The sequence below is a fragment of the Podarcis cretensis genome (assembly GCF_951804945.1).
Source record: "Podarcis cretensis genome assembly, chromosome: 6".
Lineage (NCBI taxonomy): Eukaryota > Metazoa > Chordata > Lepidosauria > Squamata > Lacertidae > Podarcis > Podarcis cretensis.
The window spans coordinates 4,316,899-4,337,806 of record NC_137175.1 but is presented as its reverse complement, the minus strand read 5'-3'; the positions used below and the strand labels follow the sequence as shown (position 1 = coordinate 4,337,806).

Genomic DNA, 20,908 nt, shown 5'->3' with positions numbered 1-20,908 from the left:
ACATAAAGAAACTTCTGTCCTTCTTTGACGCTTTCTGGCCAACAATGCCCAAGAGGAAGGCCTCCGGTTTCTTAACAAAGGTATATTTAAATACCTTTTTTAGTTCATTATAGATCATTTCCCAGAAGACCCTCACTTTTGGGCATGTCCACCAGAGGTGAAAGAATGTCCCCTCAGCCTCTCTACATTTCCAGCATTTATTATCAGACAGGTGATATATTTTTGCAAGCTTGACTGGGGTCATGTACCACCTATATATCATTTTCATAATATTCTCCTTCAAGGCATTACATGCCGTGAATTTTATTCCGGTGGTCCATAACCTTTCCCAGTCCTCAAACATAATGTTATACCCAATATCCTGAGCCCATTTTATCATGGCTGATTTAACAGTCTCATCCTGTGTGTTCCATTTAAGCAGCAAGTTATACATTCTCGAAAGTAGATAGGAGTGTCCTTTCCAAGCCTTTGATTATATGACTCCTTATCATAGTTTTAATTTTTATTTACAGTGTTTCTATACAGTGGACGCTCGGGTTGCGAACGTGATCTGTGCAGGATGCACATTTGCAACCCGCAGCGTTCGCAACCTGCAGCGACGCATCTGTGCTTCTGCACATGTGCAAAGTGCAATTTTGCGCTTCTGTGCATGTGCAACCTCCGAAACCCAGAAGTAACTTGTTCTGGTACTTCCGGGTTTCGGAGCGTCCGTAACCTTAAAAAACGCAGCCTGAAGTGTCTGAAACCTGAGGTATGACTGTACTATCCATGAGCAATAAATTCCCTGGGCACATTACAACTTTAAAGATGTAGAATCATGAGATTGTAGATTTGGAAGGGGTCCCAGGGGTCATCTGGCCTAACCCCCTTCAATGCACGAATAGATGTACAGGTTCAGATGTAGAAATACAGCACGAGGGTAAAGTCAAAAGCAAATTAAGACAACGTTATTATATATACAATGGAATCTTGGTTTTCGAACGTAATCCGTTCTGGAAATCCATTCGACTTCCAAAAGATTCGGAAACCGAGGACCAAAGGTCTGTCAGCAAGTTCAATGGGGAAAATTGAGAAACACACACCTCAGAAACCGTTCAACTTCTGAGATGCATTCGAAAACGGAAGCATTCCTTTCCGGGTTTTTGGCGTTCGGCTTCCGAAACATTCGGCAGCCGAGACTATCGAAAACCGAGGTTTGACTGTGTGTGTATATAGTCAATTAATACATGTTCCCTTGCAAGCTTCTCTCCTACCTTTTCCTATCCATCTATCTAGAATGTTGCTTAAAGGGTCTCTGCCGCCTCTTGTCATCCCAAAGGCAGCCTGGGCCTAAGAATGATACTGTATTTTTCTGTGTATGAGACTAGGTTTTTTTCCTTTTAAAAATGTCAAAAATTAGGGGGCGTCTTATACACGGATAGTGCTAAGGGTGGGTTGGCGATTGGTGAGTCCCCCCAAATAGGGGGTGTCTTATACATGGAGGCGTCTTATAGACGGAAAAATACGGTACTTTCCAGCACTTCCCCTCTAGCGCTTATGATCAGATGCTTTTTCCTGGGCTCTGAGCTCCGTGAAAGTGATGGGGTGCTCCTGCTGGGGTGCTGGGGAGTGGTGCTGGGGGCTTGCAGCGCCCTCCTCAGGCCCGCCTTTGCTACTGCTTCACTAACCTGTTTGCAGAGAGAGCTTTTGCCACGTTCCATTTTGAACCCCGCCTGTTTGTTCTTGTCGTTTGTTTTGTTCTGTTCTGTTCTGTTCTGTTTTTTTCTTCTTCCTGTATTCGTGTTTTCCTTTGGTGGTGTTTTTTTGTTTGTTTGTTTGTTTTAAGCCGTGAGTTTTACGGAAGGAGTGGCTTTGCCTCGTTCTTTAAGTCTGCAACGGCCCCTGCCACTCCGACTGAGAAACAGCCTCTTCTTCCTGCCTCCAGGCGTCCCTCTCCGCCAGTGAGCATGCGGGACACCTACGGCACCTCCTCGCTCAGCAGCAGCAGCAACTCCGGGTCCTGCAAGGGCAGCGACAGCAGCCCCACCCCAAGGTAACCCTTGGCTCCTGGAAGGGCAGCACACACAAACACACACACACACACACACACACACACACACACACACACCACAAGCGTCCAACATAAGAGAGAGAATTGCCTTGCCAACCTAAGAGTGGCCTGCTAGATGATGATGATGATGATGATGATGATGATTTATTTATACCCCACCCATCTGGCTGAGTTTCCCCAGCAACTCTGGGCAGCTCCCAATCAAGTGTTAAAAACAATACAGCACCAAACATTAAAAGCTTCCCCAAACAGGGCTGCCTTCAGATGTCTTCTAAAAGTCAGAGAGTTGTTTATTTCCTTGACATCTGGTGGGAGGGCATTCCACAGGGCAGGCGCCACCATCGAGAAGGCCCTCTACCTGGTTCCCTGTAACTTGGCTTCTCACAGTGAGGGAACTGCCAGAAGGCCCTCGGAGCTGGACCTCAGTGTCCGGGCAGAACGATGGGGGTGGAGACGCTCCTTTAGGTATACTGGACCGAGGCTGTTTAGGGCTTTAAAGGTCAGCACCAACACTTTGAATTGGTGATATGTGGTCCCGGCGGCCGCTCCCAGTCACCAGTCTAGCTGCTGCATTCTGGATTAATTGCAGTTTCCGGGTCACCTGCAAAGGTAGCCCCACGTAGAGCGCATTGCAGTAGTCCAAGCAGGAGATAACTAGAGCATGCACCACTCTGGCTAGACAGTCTGCAGGCAGGTGGGGTCTCATCCTGCGTACCAGATGGAGCTGGTAGACAGCTGCCCTGGACACAGAATTAACCTGCGCCTCCATGGACAGCTGTGAGTCCAAAATGACTCCCAGGCTGCGCACCTGGTCCTTCAGGGGCACAGTTACCCCATTCAGGACCATTGAGTCCACCACACCAGCCCACCCCCTGTCCTCCCAAAACAGTACTTCTGTTTTTAATAATAATCATAATCATAATCATAATTTATTTATACCCCACCCTTCCCGGTTCAGAAAACCGGGCTCAGGGTGGCTAACAACAAATTTAAAACACTTAATTATACAACAAGAAAACAGCATAAAATACAGTCTAAAAGTGTGAATAACAATAAATTGAAAGTTCTAAAATCAATTTAGTGGAAAATCCACGCATTAAACATTAGATGATCACCAGTGCTAGCTGGCTAAATTAGTCCTCTTTGGGCCAGCAAGGAGGCCAGGGGAGAATTAGCCTCTGGGATAGCTGCAAGCTGAGCACGATAGAGGCGCATTAGTCCATAGCACCTGGTAGTCTGGGAGTATACCACCTCTGAATATGGAAGGTTCTGCTCAGCTTGGTCTTTGCCAACCTGGCAGCCTCCACATGTTTTGAACTACAACTCCCATCAGCCTAGGCTGATGGGAGTTGTAGTCCCAAAGGATGATCAAGGGTCTGGAAACCAAGCCGTATGAGGAACGGTTGAAGGATCTGGATATGCCTAGCCTGGAAAAGTGGAGAGATGGGATAGCCATCTCCAAACACCTGTGAAGGTCTGTCGCGTGGAAGCTGGAGCAAGCATGTTTTCTACTGCTCTGGAGGGTAGGACTCAAATCAATGGATTCAAGTTGCAAGAAAGTAGATTCTGACTAAACATCAGGAAGATAGATAGATAAGATAAAACTTTATTTGCATTAGCCAATGGCCATACCAACAGTAAAACATTACAGTATACATAGAAAAGGAAGTTTGATATAAGAGCACAATTTAAAGTCCTGAATCAGCAGTCAGTTAGTGGCCCTTATTCTGATTGCCCCTGCTGTGAACCTAGCCACCTTTGCTGTTATCTGCTCATTTTGATCTGATAGAAGAAAGGACATTGTGGCAGTGGTTGAGCGCCCTGGGATGGTTAGTACGGGTGGGGTGAGGATCTCGTTCCTCAGGTCTTTGTAGAGAGTACAGGACAGGAGGACGTGTGCTGCGGTTTCGGTGCTGCCATCTCCACAGGGGCAAAGACGTTTCTCAGGCAGGATCTTTTGGAATCGACCCTCAAGTACCGGAGATGGCAAAACATCCAGTCTTTCAAGTGTAAAAGCACGTCTGTATTTTGGGATCATAAGTTTGTGCAGATATGGGGCCAGAAAATCAAAATGGAGAGGTGGAAAATGAACATACCAAGGGCAGAATTTCCTTATAGTGGGCAGGTTTTTCTGAAACATCAAGAAGAACTTTCTGGCAGTAAGAGCTGTTCAACCGTGGAATGGAGTCCTTCATAAGATTCACTGGAGGTTTTCAAGCAGAGGTTGTATTGCAGGGAGTTGGACTAGATGGCCCTTGGGGTCCCTTCTAACTGTGATTCTATGAAAACATTTGAAGGGCACCCAGCTGGCAAAGGCTAATTTAGCCGTTCTGGCTAATAGCCATCACCTAACCCCAACATAGGTTAAACCACAGAGCCTAGGACTTGCCGATCAGAAGGTCAGCGGTTCGAATCCCTGTGACGGGGTGAGCTCCCATTGCTCGGTCCCTGCTCCTGCCCACCTAGCAGTTCGAAAGCACATCAAAGTGCAAGTAGATAAATAGGTACCGCTCCAGTGGGAAGGTGAATTGCGTTTCCGTGCGCTGCTCTGGTTCGCCAGCAGCAGCTTAGTCATGCTGGCCACATGACCCGGAAGCTGTACACCAGCTCCCCTGGCCAATAAAGTGAGATGAGCGCCGCAACCCCAGAGTCGGCCACAACTGGACCTAATGGTCAGGGGTCCCTTTACCTTTACCTTTAACCTCAACATGTCCAATATAACTGGGGAAATGCAATTGATTAATTGGGACGCAGGTGGCGCTGTGGGTTAAAGCCTCAGCGCCTAGGACTTGCCGATCGAAAGGTCGGCGGTTCGAATCCCTGCGGCGGGGTGCGCTCCCGCTGCTCGGTCCCAGCGCCTGCCAACCTAGCAGTTCGAAAGCACCTCCGGGTGCAAGTAGATAAATAGGGACCGCTTACCAGCGGGAAGGTAAACGGCGTTTCCGTGTGCGGCTCTGGCTCGCCAGAGCAGCGATGTCACGCTGGCCACGTGACCCGGAAGTGTCTCCGGACAGCGCTGGCCCCTGGCCTCTTAAGTGAGATGGGCGCACAACCCCAGAGTCTGTCAAGACTGGCCCGTACGGGCAGGGGTACCTTTACCTTTACCTTTAACCTGGCACCAGTGATCCAGGTGGACTGCCAAATAATGGCAGATTTAACTCCTAATGCAGGTTCACTCAGGCTGTCCTGCAGCACAGAAGAGTAGCTAGGAAGCAACTGGAAGGTAATCTGCCTGTACCTTTAAAGTCCTATACAGCCTAGGACCCTCGTACCTACAGAACTGCCTCTCCTGGTATGTCCCACGGAGGAACTTACGGTCTGCAAATAAAAAACATCTTGGAGATCCTGGGCCACAGGAAGGTTAGGCTGGCCTCAACCAGAGCCCAGGGCCTTTTCGGCTGTGGCCCCGATCTGGTGGAACGCTCTGTCACAAGAGACAAAGGCCCTTCGGGACTTGACATCTTTCCGCAGGGCCTGCAAGACAGAGCTGTTCCACCAGGCCTTTGGCCAAGGCACAGCCTGACCCCCCCCCCCCCTCCTCTGGCAATCTGCACAGAATTTTGCTTAATGGTTGCCATCAATTTGATTTTAATTAATTTTTATAATGAAATGTTTTTAGAATCGTTGGATTATTTTGATTGCTGTTAGCCGCCCTGAGCCCAGCTTCGGCTGGGGAGGGCGGGATATAAATAAAATTTATTATTATTATTATTACTCTTTTATTGAACTACATGGCTAACTATATTTGTAAGCAACCGTGAATATGAATTCAGCTGCTGATAATAAGGCTGGACCTGTGAATGAACCCCAATAAATAAATAAACCCCATAAAAGGGGTTGGATTCTGTCTTTAAAAGTAGCTGTTTCAAAAGAGCAGTACTGCAGTATAATAATAATAATAATAATAATAATAATAATAATAATAATAATAATATTTTATTATTTGTACCCCGCCCATCTGGCTGGGTTTCCCCAGCCACTCTGGGCGGCTTCCAACAAAGATGAAAAATACACAAAAAATACACTAGTATGCGCATACTAATTCCGAACTCAGTTGAAATGAGGGCAGTTACACGCCGCTAAAACTGGGGCATAACGTATGTCCCTTGATACAGAGTTTCAGAAGTGATCAAATTCACCATTAGTGCGGAAAGGCAGGAAAGTTGCCAACAGATTCCATGCATCTATGTATCTATATCTAGATAGACAGATAGATAGATAGATAGATAGATAGATAGATAGATATCACAATTGCTCTTATGCACCTGTCCTTTGCATACAACCTATGTATTGACCTGGAATTAAAATATAAATAAATATGGATTGTATTTCAGGAACCCTAAAAATTAAGTCCAATGTTGCAATAGGAAAAAGGAAAGGAAAGGAAAAGGCTCCATTCAACAGAAACTTTGTGAAGGTCCCCAGTTATTGCAGCTGCAAATGGAATAGTGCTCTAAGGATGTACTTTCACGTTACACATTTTTGGCAGTGTTCCTGTTCTCAGCTCCTGCTTCTCCCATCTATAACATCCAGCCCAGCCTACTTGGCGTCATGATGATGTGTGTGTCCTGCCTGCCATCAGATTCCCTGCTCCGCATCACTGGCAGGACCAGGGAGCCATGCATAAGCATATATATCATATTTTTCGCTCTATAGGACACACTTTTCCCCCTCCAAAAATTAAGGGGAAATGTGTGTACGTTTTATGGAGCAAATGCAGGCTCCTTGGCTTCAGCGATAGCAAAGCAAAGCCTCCGAAGCACAGAGAGCGCGCTCCCTCTGCACTCTGGAGGCTTCGCGTTGCTTTCGCTGAAGCCAGGAGAGTCTACCCCTGAAGCCTGGAGAGTGAGAGGGGTCGGTGCGCACCGACCCCTCTCGTTTTCCAGGCTTCAGCAAAAGGAACCTGAAGCCTGTGGCTTCGGGTTCCTTTTGCTGAAGCCAGGAGAACAAGAGTCTCCTGGCTTCAGCAGAGAGGGAGAGCTATGCAGCGCCCCTTCAGCAAAGCGGGAGGAGAAATGGAAGGGGCTCCATTTCTCCTGCTGCTTTGCTGAAGGGGCGCTGAGCAGAGAGGGGGAGATTTTTTTTTCTTGTTCTCCCCCTCTAAAACAAGGTGCGTCCTATGGTCGGGTGTGTCCTATAGAGCGGAAAATACGGTATATATTTTTATAAGCCTGCATTCTTTGTAACATATATTTCCACTGCAAGTTCGTAACATTGGACTTGATCCCATTTAATAATCATAATAATAACCTTTAATATTGAATCTGATTCAGTAGTACTGGGGCCATCCTCCTTGGGAGTCCGGGCCTCATTCCCAGTACAGTTCTGAAAGGCTAAAGTCTCACCTTACCAAAAGGGTCTTCTGCTGCCATTACATTTAAAGGCAATCCTTTTGAGCTCTCTGGGAAGGAAGGAGGAGGAGTGAACTGGCATAGAGATGGACCAAATTAAGGAAGACAGGCCAGGTCCCAGATTCCTAACTCTACACTCAGGATTGCACATAGACTTTCCCAGGTATTTTCTCTTTTTTGTAGACACTGAGCATTTAGGAAGCAAGTATAAATGTGGACAGGAAATCTAGAGACAGCATCAGTCCCACACTCCAATGTTCTTGAAAGCTGCCGATCAGCCAGGAAACTTTTAGCCACCTGTTCAAACCAGGCTTAAACTCATACTCTTCCCTTTCACTGGCTGTATTCAAAACTGCCAGGACACTGCCAGGCAGGCAAGACACTGACTTCAACCCTGACAGTAGCAGATAGATGAGGTCCACAGTCCAACGTCCCTATTAAGCAAGCCCTTTTGAATAATTAAGGGATGCGGGTGGTGCTGTGGGTTAAACCACAGAGCCTAGGACTTGCCCATCAGAAGGTTGGCAGTTCAAATCCCCGCGACAGAGTGAGCTCCTGTTGCTTGGTCCCTGCTCCTGCCAACCTAGCAGTTCGAAAGCACATCAAAGTGCAAGTAGATAAATAGGTACCGCTCCGGTGGGAAGGTAAACGGCGTTTCTGTGCGCTGCTCTGGTTCGCCAGAAGTGGCTTAATCATGCTGGCCACATGACCCGGAAGCTGTACGCCGGCTCCCTTGGCCAATAAAGCGAGATGAGCGCCGCAACCCCAGAGTCGGCCACAACTGGACCTAATGGTTAGGGGTCCCTTTACCTTTACCTTTGAATAATTAAGCTGCACAAAACCCCACTTAATTATTTACTTTAGTCATTTTTAATGTGCCCTGGGGAAAAAAATTCTTTGAAGGGTGGAGGTAGAAATGTCTAAAATAAACCAATTAAAATGTAGTCTTTTCTACAGCTTGACAGCTAAAGTACACATCATGGAATCAATATATACGTAATAAAGCATTCATACCATTCAAAAATCAACAGTAGTCTAATGCAGTTTACTGTTAAAAAAATCAAGGATATAAAACATCATGCTTAAAAAGCCAGGGCAAGGTGGGGAGAGATAGGAAACAGACACACTTCCCTGGGCAAAGCATTTTAACCCTGGAAAAAAGCAACTTCCCCTCATTGACACTGATAGGATCAGGGCCCCTGCCACAGCCTAAGCTCTGGAGAGCTGTTTTTTGTGGGGGTTTTCTACAGGAGAATATTACTGTACAACAAATTTATTTTTTAACTTATTTTAGCTATGTATTTATGATCCCCCATTGCTCCCCAAAGGCAGAAAACTAGCCAAGGTCAATGGTTATTGATAAATACAGAAAGGGTGCAAAGTACTAGGGTTTGGCAAATCGACACAATGTCAAGGGTCTTGCAAGCGTAAAGAAGCGTCTTTCGTCTTAAATGTCTGTCTGATTTCCCCCTCTGCTGCTGCTCTTCTCTGTTTCTTCATTTGCTACAGTCATTAGTCTGCTATATCTCCACACTACTCCATCCTGGGCAAGAGGCAGCACTAAAACATCCTCTGCACGGGGTCGTTGTTCTCCTCTGTTCTTGCTTGGCTTTGGAAGAAAAATCTGGAGAAAGGAGCAGAAAAATCTGAGCTCAAAACGTGCACAGTTACCGTATTTTTTGCTCCATAAGACGCAGTTTTTTCCTCTTAAAATCTAAGGGGAAATGTCTGTGTGTCTTATGGAGTGAATGTGTGGTCCCTGGGGCTGGGGGGGGGGGGACCCGGGCTTCCCCTGCCAGCCCCGACCTGTTCTTTGGGGCTGGTGGTGGGGGAAAACGCTTCTGGGGTAGCCCACGAAGCCTCCGCAGGGCAGCGGGGAGCCTTCATTCCGCTGCCCTGGAGAGGCTTCACGTGGCTATCCCTGGCTTTTGCGGGGGGGGGGAAGGGACAGAGTGAGGCTCTCTCACTTCCCCCACCTCCCGCAAAAGCCCCCAAGAGCTGCATTATTTTTTTCTTGAATCCCACCCCCCCCCCCAAAAAAAGTAGGTGCACCTTATGGTCAGGTGCGCGTTATAGAGCGAAAAATACGGTAACTTAGCAGTGTCAACATAGGCAGCACTGTCCCGAGTTTCTGAAGCTTCAAAGGTGAACCCCAAGGTGCCTTTAGTCTAATTTTCAGCCATGGGAGAGAGAACAAGAGCGTGAGTGTGAGAAAGTGAGGAGATGCAATCATGTGCTCTGAACCTTCCCCGGACCAGGAAGGGAAATCTTCCAAGGCACTGATGAACGTTCCTGTCTTTTCAGGCGCCCAGTCAAGTACTTGCTGTGCAGTGACAACCATGGGATCAAGCCCCCGACGCCAGAGCAGTACCTTACCCCTCTCCAGCAGAAGGAGGTCTGCATTCGACACCTCAGGGCCAGGCTGAAAGACACACATGAGAGGCTGCAGGACAGGTCAGTATTTGGGGGCTCTTGCATCTGGGGTGGAGGAATTTGAGGCTCGGCATTCCCCTGAACATACTAGGCCAAGCAAGCAGCAGTCAGCCTTGCGGGCCGCTCAGAGCTGTGTCAGGTGGAACTTTTCAGGTGCTAATGATTGATAGATTACAATAGCTGGCTTCATGGGAACGACGCACCTTCCTGATATTTGCTGTGGAAGTGGCTCCTTGCCAGTGCTGAAGATTCAGCTGCAAATTTAGCCAGCTTCGTGCACTTCACCTCAGGCAGCAAACCCTAACCCTTACTCACAGGTAAGTGTGCATAGGATTGCTGCCTAAGAGAAGCAGATAAAGGTAACTTTGCTAAATTTGTACAGTCAACTCACAGAATTTAACTTTCACTCTATACCAGGGGTAGTCAACCTTTTTATACCTACCACCCACTAATGCATCTTTCTTTATGGTACAATTTCCTTACCGCCCACCAGTGCTCGATGGAAGGAGGATTCAGCTTGTGCCGTAGGATAGAATAGAATAGAATAGAATAGAATAGAATAGAATAGAATAGAATAGAATAGAATTTATTATTTATACTCCACCCATCTGGCTGTGTTTCCCCAGCCACTCTGGGCAGCTTCCAACAAAGTATTAAAATACAGTAGTCTGTTAAACATTAAAAGCTTCCCTAATCAGGGCTGCCTTCAGATGTCTTCTAAAAGTCTGGTGGTAGTTCTTCTCTTTGACATCTGGTGGGAGGGCATTCCACAGGGCGGGTGCCACTACCAAGAAGGCCCTCTGCCTGGTTCCCTGTAACTTGGCTTCTTGCAGTGAGGGAACCGCCAGAAGGCCCTCGGCACTGGACCTCAGTGTCTGGGCAGAACGATGGGGGTGGAGACGCTCCTTCAGGTATACTGGACCGAGGCCGTTTAGGGCTTTAAAGGTCAACACCAACACTTTGAATTGTGCTCAGAAATGTACTGGAAGCCATTGCAGGTCTTTCAAGACCGGTGTTATGTGGTCTCGGCATCCACTCCCAGTCACCAGTCTAGCTGCTGCATTCTGGATTAGTTGTAGTTTCCGGGTCACCTTCAAAGGTAGCCCCACGTAGAGCACATTGCAGTAGTCCAAGCGGGAGATAACCAGAGCATGCACCACTCTGGCGAGACAGTCTGTTGCAGAGCTAGCAAGGGCAGTGACCGTCTGCTTGTCCATCTGCTACAGGGATGCCGAGATCGATGACCTGAAGACGCAGCTCTCCAGGATGCAGGAGGACTGGATCGAGGAGGAGTGCCATCGCGTGGAGGCCCAGCTGGCGCTGAAGGAGGCCCGGAAGGAGATCAAGCAGCTGAAGCAGGTCATCGACACCGTCAAGAACAACCTGATGGAGAAAGACAAAGGGCTCCAAAAGTACTTTGTGGACATCAACATTCAGAACAAGAAGCTGGAGACCTTGCTGCACTGCATGGAGCTTTCCCAGGACGGGACGGTTAAAGAAGAGGGGGCTGCCGAGTCCGCGGGGGGCTCTCCGGCCCGTTCCCTCACCCGCAGCTCCACCTACACCAAGCTGAGCGACCAAGGAGCCGCCGACAGGAACCTGGGCGGCTCCCAGATCTCAGTGGAAGAAGTGGCCTGTGACAGTGGCTTTGTGGCTGCAGACGACTCCTTGAGCCGGACGGACTTGCTGGACCAGAGCAGCCTCCTGTCCTCAGGGGTGGAGTGCGGCACAGACGACACCTCCCTGCAGACCAACTTCACCCTGGGGTCCCGGGTGCCCACCAGCTCCACGTACGAGAAGCTGATGGGGTCTCAGCACAGCGTCGAGGCGGCGGTGCAAGCCAGCTGCATGCAGGAGCAAGCCATACAGACGGACTTTGTGCAGTACCAGCCGGATCTCGATACCATCCTAGAGAAGGTGATGAAATCCCAGGCTTGCAGCCTGGCCAGCCCCACGTCCGTGTGGGTGTCTGAAATGGAGGATGCAGCTGAACCGCGTAGCTTGGAGATCCAGGGCCAGAGCCTTCCTGGGGGGACAACGGACATGGCAGCTGCTGATCCCAGCTCAGCTGTGTCAATCAGCGCAGTAGAGGAGGGAGAGAACGCTACTGAGCAAGCAGCTTCGCCAAGCCCAGTGGCCAACAGCCCAACCGTGCACCAGCCTTCTAGCGCCAGCCAGTCGGTGAGCGTCATGTGCGCCCCAGAAGAAGAAGAAGAAGAAGCTGAGCCAGGCCAGGAGCTCGTAGCAGCAGCAGCGGCAGCAGAGCCTCAAACTTACTGGAGCCGCCACTTCATCGTGGATCTCCTGGCTGTGGTGGTGCCAGCAGTGCCTACGGTGGCCTGGCTGTGCCGCTCGCAGAGGAGGCAGGGACAGCCCATCTACAACATTAGCTCGCTCCTGCGGGGCTGCTGCACGGTCGCCCTGCACTCCATCCGCAAGATCAGCTGCCGCTCCGTCACCAACACCAGCAGCTCCTGCTCCCAGCCATGATCTCCTTCCCCCGCCCAGCCCGTTGCGCCGCACACATGCTTCGCCCAGAGAGAGCCAGTTCATGGAAACGACCATAATTTAGCTGACCACTGATTGTACATTTCATCCACGCACTGAGACTTTTTATTTATTTTGGTATTTATTTGGGGGGGGCACCTGGGTGACAGTTCTGATCTGCTGCATCTCGATTTATACAAATGACTTGGGGGAGTTAGCATTGCCCCTCTTTCTGCAACCCTGGAGGAATTGCAAGGAGCTGGGATTGGGCAGCTGGCCTCCCTGCTGAAAGACCCTTGCACCGTAGGTGCTGTAGCTTGTGGAAGTTTGCCTCTCATTCCACTTCAGGGAAGTTACGAGACTTTTTCGCAATCTCTCTCCTTTCCACAGTAGGCTCTTTCTGGCCATTTTTGCGATACGCTGAAAAAGCTCTCCGATAACTTGTTCCTTTCTCTTCTGCTTTTTCTAAGGCTACTCTAGAAACCACCAGTGTCCCTAATCCTCACTAGGCCGCCACCCGCCACCCGCTTTTGCTCGTGTTCCCTCACTTACAGGATTTTGCAGCAGTAACTACAGATCCTGCCTGAGCCTTTTGCCGGCTCCCGGTGGGAAGAGAAGGGGCACATCACAGTTGCCTTGCAGTGACGAGATATATTCCCACCCACTGCCAGGTTGACTCAGAAGTGAGGAGGGAGTGGATTTCATAGCTCAGCAATCGATCACCTGCTTTGCATGCAAAAGGCTCCAAATTCATTCCCCAGCACCTCCAGGTGGGACTGGGAGAGACCTCTGCCAGTCAGTGTAGGCAGCACTGGCCTAGATGGACCAGTTATCTGACTCCACATGAGATAGCTTCATATGGTCCATGGACCCAGAGACATCACTTTCCTCCTTTCATCCAGTGACAGGCAAAGGGACCTTCATCTTTCTTTCATGGGGCACAAAAAATAAAGCAGAGCCCTTTCTCCATCTAATGACACAACACCTGTCACCTTCCTGACAGTTTAAAATGGCAAATTCCTTCCTTCGAAATGGGTTACCATTTCCCCAGTCTTACTAAAGCAAGTCGGCGCTTGCATTTTCAAGCTCAGTTCACAGTTTGAGTTTCTTCTTCTTCCCAAACAAAAAAAATGACTTTACCAATTTATAATCCCGCATTCCAACCCTCTCCAGTCGCCCTTTCTGTGCTATTGGTGCCAGTCATTTTGGCACCTTAAGTATGTTCCCTTCCAATCCACCAGGGGCAGTAGCAGGGCTACTGTTCAGTAGTAGCTTCTGCAGGCAGAGAGGGCAGTGCACATGTGCTGCGCATGCGCCCTGGCCGTGGTCCAATACAGTGCTACCTTGGTTTGCATACGTTTTGGATTACAAACACGTCAAATCCAGAAGTTCATGTCCTGGTTTGCAACCTTTTTTGGATTACAGCCCATTTTTTTTGGATTATGAACCAATTTTTTTTTGGGAGGTCCCATTGGTGAAAGCACGCCTTGGGTTACAACCTGTTTTGGTTTACAAACGGACCTCCGGAACAGATTATGGTTGTAAACCAAGGTACCACTGTATTAGGAGTGTCCTCTTTGTTCTTAATGTTTTCATTACTGCCTGCCTTAGGCGCAAGTCAATGGACATGATCATGGGGGGGAGGGATAAGAGACCCCGGATAAATCACTGCTGGTCAGGATAGATAATGCCATGTTGGGTGGCTGAGTGGTCCGAATAAGGAAACTGCCCAATGCTATCCCATGTCCCTGTGGCTTCATCCTGCTCTGCTCTTTCCCCTGCCCCCACTTGCCAGACAGTGATGCCCAATAAATAGTCTCTTATGCTGGATGCGGGTGGCGCTGTGGGTTAAACCACAGAGCCTAGGACTTGCTGATCAGAAGGTTGGCGGTTCGAATCCCCGCGACGGGGCGAGCTCCCGTGGCTCGGTCCCTGCTCCTGCCAACCTAACAGTTCGAAAGCACCTCAAAGTGCAAGTAGATAAATAGGTCCCGCTCCGGCAGGAAGGTAAACGGCATTTTCGTGCGCTGCTCTGGTTTGCCAGAAGCGGCTTAGTCATGCTGGCCACATGACCCGGAAGCTGTACGCTGGCTCCCTCGGCCCATAAAGCGAGATGAGCGACACAACCCCAGAGTCGGCCACGACTGGACCTAATGGTCAGGGGTCCCTTTATCTTTTATGCTGGAGTCATGCAATACAACTCCCTTCCCAACTCAATTTTCTTCCTATTCACCTGCTCCCTTCAGATTTTGTGCCCAAGAATCCCCTAAGAAAAACAGAAGCTTTCATCTGGATGCTCCTTTGGCAAACTTCGTAAGGGGTTGATCCAAAACAGTATTCTTTAGTCCAGTAGTCTTCAGTCTTTTCACACCCAGGACCCACCTTCGACCCAAACATTCCTCATTATTATTTTTTACCATAGTGCAACTGCTGCTGTTGTGACCCATCATAGATCAAGCCATGGCCCAGAAGTCAGTCCCAACCCACCTGTTGAAAAACCAGTGCTTTAACCAACCCCAAACAAATGCTGCTGCTCACACCACTAAGATGTGCTGTGCCCCCCTTTTCTCTCAAATCCAGCAACCTGTTTCATGAGCCCACAACTTCTCATTCCTGCCACTGGTGTTCCAATTACCCACTGTGCTTTTTCAAAGCAACCACGAAGGAACAATGCACACAGACACATTCTTGCTGCTTTTTTTGTCCCATTAGTGATGACTCTGCGCACTCCAAGGAAAAACCAGTAGGAAGAGAGCTCACATGGGATGGAATGAATGAATGCCTAGATGTATGATTGTTTTAAGACTCAACATATATCTCCTCTAGGTGGTGTAGGAGCCCCAGGGATGACACACTGTGTAGTACGTATAAACTGGATTTTTATTGTTAGGATTTAAGACTCAGGCCTGTCTTGAAGTCATGCCCTCTGCTTTGGGTTTCCTTTTCCTTAATCCCCAGAGTTGGTTGTGGCTACTCAGGGGGAAGGGAAAGGCACTTTGCACTTTCTCAGAGACACTCCATGCGTTCACATTTCCCAGGGCTAAAGCTTGGGGATCTTTGTCTCACGTCAAGCCCTGATCACTAGCACCTAATGCACCCAAATGGTGCTCTACCATGTTCAAAAGTTTGGTTCTCTGATCTGGAAGGCAAGAACTAAACAGGCAGGGCCGGGGAAGCAGACATTTCAAATTTGAGCCTGGGCTCACTTTCGCCTATTTACCCCCAAAGTGTTGCAGAATTACAGAGAGAAATCCCAGCCCTTCGGCCTCCCTCCCCCCCCCACTTGAGAATGTTAACAGAACGTAGTGGATCACGAATGTTGTGCGAAAACTTCACTTTTGACGACCGCGTTATTGTCACTTCTCCCCTTCACGTTCATGACGAGACTTTTCGAACTCTCTTTGGCTCTGACTTCCCCCAGCTGGGAACTGAATTGTATGTCGTCCACTTCTTGGAAGCTGCTTCTGGCCGAGATGCAGAAGAGCCAGATAATATACCTCGAGTAGAGCAACTGGCCTCCCCCCTCGCTTGGGGCAGTAATTAAGGAGTCCTTAATTCAGTTTTTGTCTTGCTTTGCACTATGTTCACTTTTGGCAAACTTGAACCCTACCATGCAAAGGTTATCGGCTGACAGCTTCAGGCAGTTGGTTTCCTGTCCCGCTAACCAGCTCTCCACCATGCTGTTGGAAAAGCCCATTTTTCAGAACTGAAGAGGTGAAGGAAGCCGGGATACGGTTCTCCTACCTGGTTGCTTCTTCCATAATTAGTATGAGCTTTGAGAGAAGAAATATAAGCCACAGGTGGCTCAATGGGTCCTTTTGTCTTATTTGAGCTTAAGCTTATGGGTGTTTGGGTGATGCTGTTGGAGGGAGCTGGGAGTATCTCTCTGCTGCACTTCCAGTTCCAGTTCTGGACTACTGGGATGCCCCTGGGTGGGCTGGTTTAAAGGGATTGGTGCGAGCAGAGGCCAAGGGAAGTATTTAGTGAAAAGACTGCGCTCCCTTCTCCTCCTTGCATGGAGACTTTTCCCTTCAGTGCTTGAGGGTCAGTTTCATACAGCCTTAAATTCTATGACTGCTATTTACTCTGTATTAGCAAAACGTCTGTCGTCAGGATAGGTGGGAGGGAGGGCTTGTATACTGCAGATCTCTTTGGGGAGGGCACTCCCGTACAAGATCCCTAATTGGGGGGCAGGGGGACAACAGGTAAGTTCCGCCCTCCCCACGAAGCATCCCTCAAATGCAATGTGATATGTTTCCTTGTAGGAGTGAGCGACAACCATTTATTCATCTGGGAGAAAGAAAGTACTGGGTGCATTCACTGGCGATGGAGCTTAAGATGTTCCTAGTGACCACCGGGCACTAAAGAAAGCCTTCCCTGGCTTGCGTGGCCCCTTCCTGTGTTTCTGTTTTTCAGTCCTACTAGAGTATCCAAGAATCATAGAAGTTTAGAGCTGGAAAAGGGAGCCCAAGACTCATCTAGGGAAATTTTCAATGTCTGAGGTTTTATTGTATATTCAATATTTTGCTGGGAGCCGCCCAGACCGATTGGGGCAATGCACTCAGATGGGTGGCATAATAATAATAATAATAATAATAATAATAATAATAATAATAAATTAATTTATATAAATTTATATTTAATAATAAATTTATTTATATATATAAAAGGATGTCACATAGAGGAGGGAGAAAGGTTGTTTTCTGCTGCTCCAGAGAAGTGGACACGGAGCAATGGATCCAAACTACAAGAAAGAAGATTCCACCTAAACATTAGGAAGAACTTCCTGACAGTAAGAGCTGTTTGACAGTGGAATTTGCTGCCAAGGAGTGTGGTGGAGTCTCCTTCTTTGGAGGTCTTTATGCAGAGGCTTGACAACCATATGTCAGGAGTGCTCTGATGGTGTTTCCTGCTTGGCAGGGGGTTGGACTCCATGGCCCTTGTGGTCTCTTCCAACTCTATGATTCTATGATTCTATCCCGCCCTCCCCAGCCAAAGCTGGGCTCAGGGCGGCTAACACCAGTAAAATTACAGTAAAAACATAGTAGGGAGGGGAAAAACCAATTTAAAATACAGGTTAAAATGCAATTTAAATAATTAAATTAATTTAAAATTATTACTGTTATTATCATTAAAGCATAAGATGATGGGAAGAAATAAAAATATGAATGGACAAAAAGAAATTTTGTATTTTCCTTCAGGTTTTTAGGCAGAGGCTGGGTGGCTGTCTGTGAGGGATTCTTTAGCTGAGATTCCTGCATTGCAGGGAGTTGAACTACATGGCCCTTGAGGTCCCTCCCAGCTCTACAGTTCTATGATTCTATTTTTTTAAATGACCCTGTCCATTTCTTGAAACCGTCCATCCTACAAGTGATCAAGTTGTTGCAAGCCGTTGCAAGGCCACAGGACTGGGCAGGGGGGGAAACAGCCAAGCAAACATCGCTGCAAGCTTGGCTGTCCCAGGAGATGAAGGCAATGGCAAGTGCCCTCAGCAGGCCCTGTGGTTCCTTGCTCTTGGGACACTGCTTGCCCTTCCCTCTGGGTCCAGTCTGGACAACTGCCCACAGGGGGGACAAAAGGCGGTGGAGAAAATGGCCGTGTCTTATCCCTCGTCAGGACTTGTGTGCTCAGAGAGGGCAGATGAACAGGGAAGGAGAAGGAGGGCTGCAAAGCTCAAAGGGTAGCTGGGGGTCACCTTGTAAAGACGTGGGCCTCAGAGGATGCTCAGCAATGCCAATCGCCAATGCCAGCCCTATGGCACAGAGAGAGCCTCAGCTATGGAAGCAACAGCCATGGAACCGAGAAATTGCACAAAACTAATGAAATGCCACGAAAATCCCTGAAACAAGAAGTAATCAACTAGAAATATTATCTTGTGGGAATCAACTAGAAATATTACCAACTAGAAATATTAATATATTATAAATATTATAAATATTATAAACTAGAAATATTATTAAAATGTGGAAATCAGCTAGAAATATTATCTTGTGGACATCAAATCAGTCTTTAACATCAGCAGTCACATCTAGACCATGGGAGCGTTTCAGCCCTGTTCTTGAGTTTGTTCAAAACCTAAAACAGCTTTATCTTGTATTCCTTTCTTTGAATTTGTGCCATTTAGGTTTTTAAACCTTTTTGTAAAAGCAGCACCGGAATTTTCATAGTTGAGCCTTCAAGCCCTTACTATTGTGCTTTGCCTTCTTCAAGTTGGGCTTTGTTTAAAACTTGCTATTTAGGTTTTCAAACCTTTTTTGTAAATTCCGTATTAGAAACTGTACTTTTGAGTCTTCAATCTTTTATTATTGCGTTTTGCTTTACCTAGGTTGAGCAAGGATTATAATACGTCAGAATTTTTAGGATTCAACCCTTGTTTGAATTTTGGTCATTTAAAGTTTATATTTTTCTATTTCCTTCTGAGGAAACGGAATACTTCAGTGAAACGAGGTTTGTAGCCGGCATCCCGTTAAGGCTTTGTTCTATTTTAGGTTTTCCCTTAAGTTTTTTTTTTTTAACTTTTCTTGACTTCCGGGTTGGCGCCATCGCCGAATGGCAGACTCCCTCCGAGCTCCGGAGGGAGCCTGCTCGGCAGGGGCTGGGTTCTACCGCGCCGGCGACGCGGGGACCCTCAAAAACCATGGGCGCTGAAACCCATGGGCATGGTGACTCGGCGGGCACCGTTTGCGCCCCCCCGACCCGCGACGGAGCCTTTTTAAAGGCTGCGGAGCGGGTGACAGGGGGGGGTGGTGCTGTGAGTCCTCTGCTTCCCCTGCCGAGCGAAGCCGCATGCCATTCGACAGAGAGCGCTGACTTCTTCCATTGAAAATTTGGTCTTTAAAAGAATAACCCGTGAGTAATTGGAACTTGGATTAAAAAAGGGGGGAAATTCTGTTTAAATTCGGAGCGAGCGGGGGAGGTGCAAAAAGGAAGTCAGCCTCCCCCCTGTTGTAGAGGAGCTAAAGCAAAGGATTTGACAACTAAGATCGAGTGTAACCTTTTTTTGATAAAATTATTAACTTCGCGATGGAAAATTATAAGACTGGGCTGGAGGAGAAAAGTGGAATGTGAATTAAAAGGCAACCCCCCCCCCCCCGGAAACCCCGGGAGCGATCCGTAAGAGAATATTTCTAGTCAATTGCTTCTCGTTTAAGATATTTTCACTGTATTTCATGTGTTTTGTGCAATTGAAGGTACTAGAGCTGGGCTTACGTTTGGATTTAATGGGGACTCTGTTGCAGGCAGAGCCAATGCTAGCGAGCACATGGTCCCATCCCACCCCGCTTGGTACCAGTGTCACAGTTTGCACCCCAGGTCTTCAGCTGCCCTGACCACAAGGCTCCCATTTGTGACCGGGGGGCTTCACGAGCCGCTCAGTTGGCCTGTGCTTCTCTCCCCTTCAGGCTCACGAAGTAGCAGCAAGGGCAAACAGGTTGGGCAAGTTGTGTCGCAAGCACAGGCCCAGAGTTTCACGAGCCTCCTGAAGCCAGTCGAGCAGTGGCGGCCGCAGCATCTGTGCCTGAGCTTGTGGCAAACAAACAGCCCATGTGATTCGGCCTCCGCAAGGATTTGAAAGAGTCGAGGGTAGATTGAATACCGTAGATTCTGGCGTATTAGGCGACTGGGCGTTTAAGACGACCCCCCAAATTGGCAGTGCCAATTTTGGGTTTCGTCTTATAAGCCCAGCCTTATATGCTGGGCAGGAGGAAGCCGCCCAGCGCGACGCGGAGCCCGCCGCCCGCTGCTGCCTTGGAGGCAGTACCCGGCGTATAAGACGACCCCCCGACTTTTTAACCTCTTTTCCGGGGTTAAAAAGTCATCTTAGACACCGGAATCTATGATAACCCTCGGTTTGCTTGGGTGACAGAAAGGGGCAAGGGTTAGGGGAAACATAGAAGGCAGATTTTCCAAATGAGCTAGCCAGTGGGAGGTAAGTTTTGCCTCTGTTTTAACTGTAACGTGAAGTATTTGGGTAGGGAAGGAGAGCACGAAAGAGTGGATTTTGGTGAAAGGGTGGCAAACATGGCTGGTGGTGCGCTACGAGGAAAGCCGCCCGTGTGATGTACTTGTGGATATGTGTACACATCTGTTAGACTATCCAAAGCTCTGCCGAGAAATAAATGTATGACTATATTTGAAAGAGAAGAAGAAAAAAATCTATATAATATATTTTTAAATACAGAACTTAAAAGCTGTATACTCTTCTTGGGTTTTGATTTCCACTGTCCTGTAACCTTCGTCTGTTTGGTGGCTGTAATAAAATGTCGTTTCGGTCTCCAAAGGCGTCTTGCTTTCCATGATTTGTCTAGGCTGAAACCGGGAGGGGAAGAAGGAGCCAGACTTCGCTTGCACACTGGCTTACTCTGCACAGGGGCAGCAGAACCAAACCAAGGGCCAAGTTGCCCCATGAGCATAGCTGTCAACCATCCCTTATTTGGTGGGAAACTCCCTTCTCCCAGCGCCGTGTCCTCCTGCTGTCCCTTATTGATGATGTCCCTTAAATTTCCCGGGTTTCATGCTCACCCGGCTCGGGAGAGAAGCAGCGGCTTGGGGTCCTCCGCCTCGAGACAGTGTGCGCACGAGCTGCCGT

General features: G+C 48.3%; 1 protein-coding gene across 3 annotated transcripts in view; it reads left to right on the top strand.

Moving 5' to 3' along the window:
• SNPH (syntaphilin) overlaps positions 1 to 14,301 on the top strand; it is a 49,023-nt gene extending 34,722 nt beyond the window's left edge. Inside the window, exons 4-6 of one of the 3 annotated variants that reach the window (XM_079979409.1) lie at positions 1,826 to 2,032; positions 9,706 to 9,855; positions 11,061 to 14,301. In XM_079979409.1, the coding sequence (XP_079835535.1) occupies positions 1,826 to 2,032; positions 9,706 to 9,855; positions 11,061 to 12,324 (1,621 nt within the window). In that variant the 3' untranslated portion in view covers positions 12,325 to 14,301. The remainder of the gene's footprint in view (positions 1 to 1,825; positions 2,033 to 9,705; positions 9,856 to 11,060) is intronic. The other 2 variants (XM_079979410.1, XM_079979411.1) reach the window with 2 other exon arrangements.
• The last annotated feature ends 6,607 nt before the right edge of the window (positions 14,302 to 20,908 follow it).